This window comes from Dicentrarchus labrax, unplaced genomic scaffold, assembly GCF_905237075.1.
Source record: "Dicentrarchus labrax unplaced genomic scaffold, dlabrax2021, whole genome shotgun sequence".
NCBI classification, from domain to species: domain Eukaryota; kingdom Metazoa; phylum Chordata; class Actinopteri; family Moronidae; genus Dicentrarchus; species Dicentrarchus labrax.
In genome coordinates, this window is record NW_026136705.1 from 18,983,087 (window position 1) to 18,994,229 (window position 11,143).

Here is an 11,143-nt window from a genome sequence, read left to right on the forward strand (position 1 = left end):
AAAAACCAGGAGGAAGGCCCTGCAACACAAAACCCATGGTAACGATATGTTTATCAAAATGCATGAAAAGCAACACAAGCACATGATGATGAAACAAGCACAACCTCTTTGCACAATGGCAGTTATTAGAGAAGAGGTCCTAGTTTCAGAAGCACCGATGGCAGAGCTAGGTGTGACACAGAGCCTCTCATCTTTACCATGGTCTCATTAGTCGATGTTTATATTACAAAGCCACCCCCACAATTTACTTGACAATAAAATAGTGACGCAGTAAATAGCATCTTTAATTGTGTGCTACAGCCACAGAAACTGCTAAACCTAAGCTTGAAAACCTAAAAAGACTGTTAGAAAACTGCTCATTTACCATAAAATCTACTGTATTCATGCAAAAGTCCATCATTCTGCACACACAACTGAGGGATTTTTTGTTGTTTTTGACAGTGTGAGCACATGATGACGCACTGTTATTCCCTGCATCGCCATGCAAGCAGATTACAGTGCTGCAGGGAAATAGTTAGCCTCTGCCCTGAGTGTGCAGCCACAGGGCAAACTCGGGAAGCAGTTAAATTAAACTGAATTTTGTAGCATTTCAAGCCACCTCAGGGCAAAGTAGGATGTCACATAATATGTTTTGAAATTGTTTGACCTCTTGCTTTAGAAATCTGCACGGCATAAATCAGCACGCCAGTGTCACTGCAGTTCAGACAGAGGGTCAGCAGTGTTAAACACGTGACAAAACATAGAAAGGTTTTTTTTTTTTATGCCTTCCTCATCTTCATTTGTTGTTGTTTTTTTTTTGTTGTATATCCTTCAGAAAACAGTAATATCAATGAGTTACTACCTCACATGTGCAAATGAAAGTGCCATGGTGTGTCTGTTTTTGCGTCTGAATGTCAACATCACAGTGTGCGTGTGGGTTTTTTGGGTGGTTTGTGTGTGTGTCAGATTCAGCGTGTTGTGCTGACTCTGCTGGCTGTGGACTCGGTATCAGGTGACCTTGGTGATTGTGGAGTGTGTGGACAAGAATAATGAGACGTTTGCTAACAGAGACTCAACGGGACCCACTAAAGGGGCTCAGGTGGGGATTGACACTGCCAGAAGATACTGCATCCGACCAAGGAGGAAGGTGAAAGAGGGAATGAAAAGTGAAGAACTGGCAGGAAGACCAACAGCGAGCCGGAGTGAGTGTCACCAATCTTTTTCCATGCCAGACAAACACATCGTTTTGATCCCGAAAAAAAAAAAAGCATCACAACCAGATAAAGCTGTCTATAAATAAGCAGAGCTGGTGCCATACGCATGCAAGACTGACAGTACTGCCTGTAGATAACTCCCAATATTTCAAATAAAGAAAAGATGTGACAGTACAGTTCAGGCAGATAGATCACACGTCAACCCTCTTCGTTCCGTCAACAAACAGTCCTCCTCACCTGCCCCCCCCCAATATCCAACATCACAATATGTCAAAGCAAGTAACCACAGCATGGGGTGGAAGTGGATGACCATTAACTAGAAGAATTTGAGCTGTCAATCCACAGAACCACCAGTGCAGAGACAGAAAAGAAAGCACTGCCCTCTAAAGGGATGACCCAACCAGTAAATGGGTCCATCATAACACCATAAAGTATCCCGTCCTGTAGACCCCCCCCCCAACCTTTTTGGCCTATGACGACACAAAAAAAATCCAGTTGAGCCATGTTTCTATGGGTTATGAAAAGCTTGACCAAAATGAAGAGTTGTTGCCCTGTTTTATCTGAATCCTTTCTAAAGGACCATTGTGTAGAATTTAGTGGATGCAGATTGAACTCCCTCACTTCACCCTCCCCTTCGAAGCGTGAAGTAGAAATTACAGGGGTAGCAAAACACACAAAAACCTTGAAAGGCCCAATTAAGAGACAGTGTTTGGTTTGTCTATTCTGGGCTACTGTACAAACATGATAGTTCAACATGGCAGCCCTTGCAGAAGAGGACCTGTACCCTCTACATAGAAAACACAACGATTCTTATTTTCAGGTGATTGTACACTAATTAAAACATTCCTGTGAATCTTATATTCCATTTCCACCAATAGATCTTCCTAAATGTTACACTGGACCTTTAATAAGTGTTTTCGAGCTCTACTGCCCCATTTATCATCTCATGACCCCACAGATTTATCTCGCAACCACTACATCCAGGCTTGACAAGCGTCCGTATACTTTGATGTACAGACTGGTGACAAATTAAAAAGGAAAAAAAAAAAACATAACAAAAGCAATTGCTTCCATGGCAGACTCACTGCAGACAACCACCAGATCTCAACCCAATTGATCGCCTATGGGAGATTTTGGAGTAACATGCTTTCCACCACCATCATCAAAACACTAAATGAGGGAATATCTTTAGGGAAAATGGTTTTCATCCCTCCAGGACAGATCCAGCTGGTCATGATGGCCTATTGCCTAAGACACCTGATATTTTTTCCTTTAATTTGTGACCAAACTCTACCTAAAACCATGCTTATTCGCTGATGCTCCCACTAAAATGTGTCTGTGCTACTGTCCGCCTTTCTCAGTTAATCAACCCTGTTTAGCTTGTTATTGTTTACAGAATTACAGAAAAATATCAGCACATAATAGGAGACAGACAGACAGACAAACAAAGAAAGAGCGTGAGAGATGGAGATAAATGCTGTGGCAGAGTACTGTGACAGAAGTCCGGAAGTGGAAAGCAACACCAGGTGGTCGAGCGTCTGGAGGCAGGCAGTCAAAGAGCAGTGTTGCCTTGACAACTGTGATGCCTTGTTGATGATAATAGCTGAGCACCTCGCCGCTAGCAGCCCCCACACACACAGTGTACGTGTTTCTATATATATGTGTGCAGTGCTGTACTGTGGACTTTTATTTAAAAACACTATTATTACATTATTATGAACAATAACAAGCCTTATGTTCTCAGCTACACAGGCAGCAGTGCTGATAAACTGATTCTGCTCTGTTGTTTTGTCACTGTATCAGCATCAGTACAGCCAGCATTCTGGCCCCAGGTTGATTTTTATTGTCTTCTCGCTCCTTTTCTTCTCTTTCTTTCTAGAGACACTACAGTTCATCACTCGCCAAAGGGCCAGCATCGCGCCGTATAGAACAGGGAGCATATCTGATCCAGCCGACAAGCCATCTGTTCACCCAAGCCGCAGTGGGAGCTGATCAATACAGCCACGGTGGACGGAGAATGTGGCTGCTGTGGTCTCCCACATTGACTGGAATAATGGATCAGCTTTTGGGTCACAGTGGACTCATTGTATCAGCAGCATGACCGCTGAGGTTCCTGCCTCCACACCTCTTTGTTTCAACTCTTTTAATTAAGGAGCTGGGCAACAGAATTCCCTAACAGGCTTAGCTATTGGCAGCCTCGCAACCAGAACTGATTGTTCAATTCAGGATTTAGCAAGTAAAGCTTTGTATGGCTAACACATACTGCTGTAATTTGTCAGGGTGTTTGGCCTCTGAGTGTTAATGCATCAGACCAACATTCATAAATAAGGAGTAAGGCCTTAATGCAGGTATTTATGTAGAATAGAGTAGATTTCAGTTGAACGCTCTGATGAGCTTTCACTGATCTGATGTGGACCAATCCAGAGTCCTTTCCTCTTCCACTGCATCAGCTGGTGATTTCTGAGCACATAGCCACTGCAGCATCCTACCACCTCATCCTCCTCCTCCTCCTCCTCCTCCTCCTCCACTCTTTCTCTTCTCCTCCCCCACCCTCCCTCAACCCCTTCTCCTCCTCCTCCTCCTCCTCTCCACCTGCTTTTAAATGCATGGCGTTGCCCTGCCAGGCCAGTCTATGCAGGCAGCATCCCTCCTCTCAGCCCCTCCAGAGTGAAGGAGGAGGCAGTGGAACAGGATGGATGGATGGTTATCAGCCTGTGCAGCTGTTGTAAGGGAAGGAGACAAGGTCGGAGTGAGCCAGCAAAACCCCCCCTTGCTCTTCCCTGTAGTACCAATAATCGATTAGAAGATGAGAGGCGACCTGAATCAGGACAGCTCACCAGTCTGACTGAGAGGAAAATGGTTTAGCCCAGCTGTAGGCTGTCCTGCTCCAAGCATCCAGTGAGTAAATAGGCCACTGGCTACACGAAACCCTGAAATAGTCAACCTCCAGAAAGCACTGCACTGAAATCAGGTTATAAATTATGTGTACATTATTCTACTTCTTCCTCAGAAGAAAATGAATAATGATCAGAGCCCCTCTTTTCATGGCAGATATGTAATATCATGCAGCACACGCCATCGCCTGATGCATGGAGGAGGGAAAACAGCCTGGCAGCATCCAATACACAGGTCCTATATCCTCCAAACGCATTAGTCTTCCAGAACTACGTCTGCTGTACATTTTGCTCATCTGTTTCGTAACGGGAAACACCAGTCATGTCAAAAGCCCCCAGCTGGATTAAATCCTCTCATGTGTAGGGGTAGGCCCAGCATCGCCGACACAACCTCCGATGGAGGGGTAAAGATGGAGGGAGGGGAGGTGGCACTGTATATCTGATAAATAAAAGAATCGCTGTTGGAAGCACACAGCAATATGAACCACTAACCGCTTCACCACCTACCTATACATCACTCCTTTGCGCACACGGGATGCAGGGCCCTGCCTCCAACAATAGGCCTATGCATAAATTTGAGCCATTCTCATACACACACGTATATGTCGGTGGATAGCATAATGCTAGTCGGCCTTTGTCCATGTTTGGATTAATTTAGTTTCAGTTCTCGACAGACAGTGCACACTTGCATGATTTGGCTTTTTAGGAAAAACCGAATTCATTCCGTTTGGGTTTTCTCGGTGTTGTGCGCAACATTGTGACCATTCGCCGTTTGGTAGCTACAACCTGCCTATGCATCACTTCAGGGTACATATCGGGGTCAGGAGAATAGCCTGCATACACTTTCCCCCTCCATCCACTAGAGTTGGACTGCAAACGTCTTTTTTTCCTTGTTGCACCGCAAACGGGTCATTTAGTCAACAATGGCTGGTGATTATACCCTCCATGCCTTGGCGGGGTCACATGTTTCATTCAGCTCCTCTAGGCTTTACAATAATACAGCGTCAGGGCTTTTTTTCTTTTTAATTCCCCCAACATACAGCCCTCATATGTGCTCCTTTTTTTATCCGCAGAAAAAGAAAACCCCCACATCCATCCTCCGAACAAACAAATGACATCATCCTCTGAAAGCCACACAACCATGGGAGTGAAGCATCGTAAATAAAACATAGCGGGTTAGGGCTCTGTGATTCTACTGTGCTCTATGGCTGCTTTTTTCTGTGTTTTCTAACACTTGATCCTGCTTCCACTCACCAGGTTCAGCACCGTCTCCACGATGTCCCTGTTGCTAACCTCCCCGACCTGGATCAGGCCCACCAACACGGCGAATTTCATCTGGATATTCCTGATCGGGACAGCGGGGTTGATCACCCCGGCCGGGAGGACCATAGAGCCGGCTGCAGACACCATCCTTTCCCCGGTGGCGCTGGAGCCAGCGGCCGCGGCGACCTGCTGCTGCTGCGGCGGTGGCTGCGCGGAGGAGCCCGGCGGCGGATGAGAGTCTCGGTCTGTGTCCGTGAGCGAAGAAGCAGAGCCCGGTGGTGCTGAAACCGGCTTCTCGCTCGACATTTCCCCTTGGAAACAGGGAGGAGAGGAGCGGTCGCCGCTGTCTCTCACACCTGCTCTACAAGCTGCGTCTGGTGCCGCACAAAAACCATCCACTGCGCAGGAAAGAAAAAAAAAAACAAGTTAGAGCGGGGTTTTAAAAATCATCTGAAATCTCCCTAACCTCCTGAAAATGTGAAGGGATTCATAAGGCTGGAAAAAAAAGGGATGAAGGTTTGACAGAATGGTAGCCTACGCTTCTTTCTCTCTCTCTCTCTCTCTCTCTCTCTCTCTCTCTCTCTCTCTGTCTCCCTCTGTCTCTCTCTCTCATTGGCAGGTTGCAGTCAGTGCGGTCGTCGAGCAGGGAACGCCATGTTGACGCCCCCTGTCTGCGGCAGCGCGCATCTAGCCACGCATGCGCACTTGGGGACTTTTTTGGTAGGGTGCTGAAGCAGAATAACATGGAGCCATCCATGCATGGGTTCATACAGAGCACAGCAGCACCTAAACAACTGGGTGGTTTTTGTTTTTTTTAAAAACTTGTTATTGTGTGTGCATGTGTCTTTAATATTGAATGGATTTGGGTGTGTAAATGTGAAATACCGAAGAAGAGCTGAATACTATAGCAATAAATATCGTTGGTCCAGTTCTGGAGCAATTCAAAACGAGTCCATGTGGTCTAGAGAGTCTGGCCTCCAGACGGAGGCTGTTTATATATTCAGAAGCCATCAATCTGTCCCACTTATTGCTGTCCCCTGTTTAACTCCTGTGCCTTTGTTTCCTCATTAAGCATCACACAATTGCTCTCCTGACACTCATCTCTTCTTGTATGATTTTTCTCACTTCCCCTCTTTCTCCAAAGTCCCCACTGCACCTTTCCTGCAATCATTTTCACTTATTTCACACACCACCATCTCACCTTTTTTTATCCTCCTCATCTCACCTTTTCCACAAAGCATCTTTTCTATTTCTTAAAGACCATAAAGTAGAACATATTACCCTAATATTATGCAGAATTTATTTGTATGGCAGGGAAAAGGCAAACGCACCCTCAGGCTGACAGCCAGCAGCACACTTGCACATACGGTATGTATGTATGCAAATTGTGTTGAATACAGTGGGGGAATGTAATTAAGTACTTTCACTCTTGTCTTGTACTTTATAAATAAATTTGAGGTACTTGTACTTAGTATTTCAATTTCATGTAAGCTTATACTTTTACTCAACAATATCTCAGTGGTAGCTCTAGTTACTTTACAATTTAAATTTTTAATACCCTTCCTGTCCGTTGAAAGCCATGCATCTCCAAATTTGGTGATTTCTGAATTTGAACGTCTGTGATAAAGTATTCACTGATCCTTAATGGGTTCAGAAAGTTCTCCTACTTCTTAAGGTACATAAACTATTTAAAAACCCTCTTGGAATAGCTGGAAAATGCATTGTCACAAAGCTGAAAACAGGGCTGTTCATGAAAAGTTGGCTTTTTGGAGATACGTGGTTCTCACAGAACAGCCACACTACAAACAAACATATACTGATGTTATATATAATATGATGCATGGCTGTAAATTAAACTACCAACATAAAGCTGTGAAAATGAGCTTCACCTTAAATAACTACAGCACTATAGTACTACAGTAATATTAATCCAAAAACATAATTTATAATAGTATAACACCATTTTTTTTTTTCAGAATGAGTACTTTTATACTTAAAGAACATTCCATACATACTTTAACAAGTACGTAAAAGTAAGGTTTTGGATACAGCAAAGGACCTCAATACTTGGTCCACCACTGGTTGTACAATTAACGATCTATGGTTGCAAGTAGCTTCCATGAAATCAGTCTAGATGATGCTACAATGCTGTGCATGCTTAATTATGTTTTTTCTTTCAAATGTTTTTAATGCCATGATCTCATTTGAGTCTCATTGGGCACTCACAAGTTCAGCCAGTCTCTCTCTCTCTCTCTCTCTCTCTCTCTCTCACACACACACACACACACACCTACAGTATCCTCTGGTGGCTACTGGTTCACTACCTGTATGCATACATAGGCCTGTTTCACACTCCATGTGTTCTTCCAACAGGGCACATCTGTTGGGTAGGATTTCCATTAGCAAGGTGGCTATAGAGGCTGATTCGTCACTCTGTCTGTGCATGTCTGTTCTTGTGTGTGTGTCCATGTGAGCGTATTTTTATATAGGCAGTGATGGCAATCTCTCCAATGTCTCGCTGCTCTTTTTCTTTGAGATGCTGACCGTTGACAGAAGGGATGGGGTGTGGGTGACATGCGAGTAACATTGTCTGGCTGAATGTGCGTGCGTGTGTGTTTCACATTTAGCGCACATGCATGTACGCACTTGAGATCATTAGAGAGTTTTACAGATGAGCAGAGGCCATCTTTTTTTTCCCTCAACCCAATCTTCAGCACAAAGGAAATGAAAGAGACAATCACACACACACACACACACACACACACACACACACACACACACACACTCAAATGTACACTCACACACAACGCCTGCATCTGTTACACACTTCCCTCACTCAGAGAAGTAATTTCTCAAACTAACACATGCTATCTTGCTCTTGGATGTGCACACACTTGGGTTCACACGCACTCACGCACGCACGCACGCACGCACACACTCTCACACACACAACCACAATAGCAGGCTCTCTCTCGCGCACAAACACACTCCTCTTTGTTTTCAGACAAAGGCTTGCTTCTGCAGCTTTGTCATGATTCCACAAAAGACTCCTTTAGCAGAAAGAGAGGTCTTAACCGGGATCTGGTTGGTGATTGGGTAAAAAAAAGCACTGACATTGTTCTCCTTCTCTCTCTCTCTCTCATCTGTCCTCCACCTCATCTCTCTCATTCCCCTTCCTCACCTACAGTAGAAATGCAGTACTTGCGGGCAGGCAGTCATTTACCTCTGTTTCCAGTGTACCTTTGTAGAGATGTGTGGAGGTAGTGCCAGTGTCTTGTGTGGGCTGATGATCAGAGTGCTGGAGCTTCAGAGGGGATGGGGACTCAGTGAGGATCAGGCAGACAGAGAGAGCAGCAGAGGTGACGTCTGTCAGAAAGGGTTTGATCAGAGCATATTGGAAAAAATCTTTGTTTGTTTTCTTGGCATTTATTCTCTATGTAGTGGCTGTGGTTAGATTTGGTTTGACAATTATCTACTGTGAGCTGTTATCATTTAAAATGGTGATAAAGCAGTAAAGGCCTTGACCATAATGGCGCCACACAAAATAGCAGAATAAAGATTTGTGAGGTTTTTAGATTTGTCCTATTCTGCTTCCCAATCGGCTATTAGGTATAACTGAAAAGTAGACATTTATGTATAAAGAGCTGACCTCAGACAGTGATAAAAATACAGGTAATAACTTCCTGTTTTCACAGACGGAGTGAGTCATCATCAAGATGGTGTGTGTGTGAGTGTGCATCCACATACACTCCTGTGTGTCTGTCCAGTTCTATGTGGTGTGTGTGTGTGTGTGTGTGTAAGAGAGAACGCTATAGATGGGAGACAGAGCACAACACAGCAGCTTGCTGTCTCTTTACATCCAATTGATCAATGATTTTTTTTCAGTCATTAACTATGTCCGTTTCTGAATCATTTTTCTCTGTTTATAATTGTTTTTCAAACAAAGACAGCTGTGCAGACATATTGTGGTTATCATATTGCTATGATGGTTCTCAACAAGGTGATAATTTATACTAATTTCTTATTTTTTGTATTGTTTCCCTCGCTGTGTACAAAATCATCCATCTTAAAAAGTTATTCCAAGCATTTTTTTTTTTTTTTTTTTTGACATATCCGTCTATTAAAGTAAGGCAGAATAAAGAAATTAATTGGGCAGAAATCAAGAAAATGACATTCTTGAAAACTATTTGAAGATAACTTAAAAACGTGTAAAACTCACCCTACTGCTTTTTTTTTTTCACTTGTTAGTTGAAAATGAGACTCAGTAATAGACTAAAAGACCTAACCCAACTCTGAGCACACTACACAAGATTTTCTAAATGGCTCTTTCACTTAGATCCTCTGAAATCTGGGGACCAAATACTTTGAACAAGCAGGTCATATTCCCTGTTGCATTCACTCAGTGGCTCTAATACTGGTGGAATTGCAGAAGACAATCCTCAAAGGACACCACAAAGTAGCTTATTAAAGTTGTTAAGATAAAGATGAAGCGGGCCTGTTGATCAGTCTGAAGGAAAGAGCTGAAGGAAAAATGTCATCCTGCTGAAATCTCATAACCTCAATATTGGTCATTGTCGTATTCTAAGGATTACACTCTCCTCCATGGGTTAAGGAGATTAGACCATCTTTTCTCTTATGAATCCCTTTTAAAATCCCTCTGGACTCAGAAGTATGCAGTGATGGAAGTTTAAAGAAGCCTCTTTTGTCTGAGTCAAGGAAGAATTGCTATTTTGGAGATGAAGAACAAAATGTTCCAATAGCAAATATTTTTAAACATATTCTTCTGTGTAAGTTACATCTCAGTTCCTTATTTTCAACCTCCAAATGGAGAGACATTGGTTTGTGGTAACACTCTCTTTGGTCTGGAAAGCTGTCACCAGGGATGAAGGATCCAGTTCTTTGACAGGGGTCACAACCTGGGATCAAGGACTCAGCTCTTTGACTGGGCTTGGACGTGTGGCTCTTGAACTGTGATAGTGGCCATGAATAACCCAGCTGAGATGAAACAGGCATCAATTTGATGGGAAAGCTTACGTACAGTATGTGGCCGTCAAGGCTATCGAGTTAGCAAGGCCAGCTTTGAAAATGTGTACTGCACCAGACACCAGTGAACAATTTCCAAACACATCTGCTTGTTAGCAGCATCTGCACTTTTGTTGTTAGTATACGTGACAACAATCCAGTACAGCTCAATCTCTTCAACCCCATGGACACTCAAACCCCTGATGAGTCAATTATTATGCGGCCAAGCATCCTTCAAACCCTCAGAACTTTATTAAAAATTCTACTCAAGGCCTCAAGATTTCCAAAGATATCAAATCTGTCATCTTGAATTGTTGTGCATAACCAAATACACATCACAACCAGAATTTAGTATGTGATGGTAAAACCTTAAAGTAAAAAGCATACTGAGTTTAGACATTTTGCTCAATATAAAAGTGTGATATAGCTTTAGACTCAGTGGAATAAAGCGTACTAAACAACGTAAATGTGTTCTCTATTCAAAGATAAATTATTAAATGAAGGGGACAGAGTTAATGCCCCCACACAAGTGTTTTCATTCATGGCCTCATAAGACCTCCTGTCAGGACACTATGGGGGTATGTAAACACTGTATGAAGCAAAAGGTGATTGCAGTCAATTACCACATGTAGTGAAGGACACGTCCAATCAGGTACCTGTAGGGACCTGCCAGCAACTGTCTGTCTATGCTCTTTAAATGAGTATCAAAATTAGACACAAATTTAAAGCTTAACTTAAAGGTTATAATAGTTTTTTTTTAAAGTAATAATA

General features: G+C 43.2%; 1 protein-coding gene across 23 annotated transcripts in view; it reads right to left on the minus strand.

Moving 5' to 3' along the window:
- Positions 1–5,910, minus strand: part of nbeaa (neurobeachin a) — an 87,694-nt gene extending 81,784 nt beyond the window's left edge. For all 23 annotated transcript variants that reach the window (XM_051400702.1, XM_051400692.1, XM_051400703.1 and 20 more), the window contains exon 1: positions 5,342–5,910. In XM_051400702.1, coding sequence (XP_051256662.1) covers positions 5,342–5,656 — 315 coding nt within the window. In that variant the 5' untranslated portion in view covers positions 5,657–5,910. The remainder of the gene's footprint in view (positions 1–5,341) is intronic.
- Between the last annotated feature and the right edge of the window lie 5,233 nt (positions 5,911–11,143).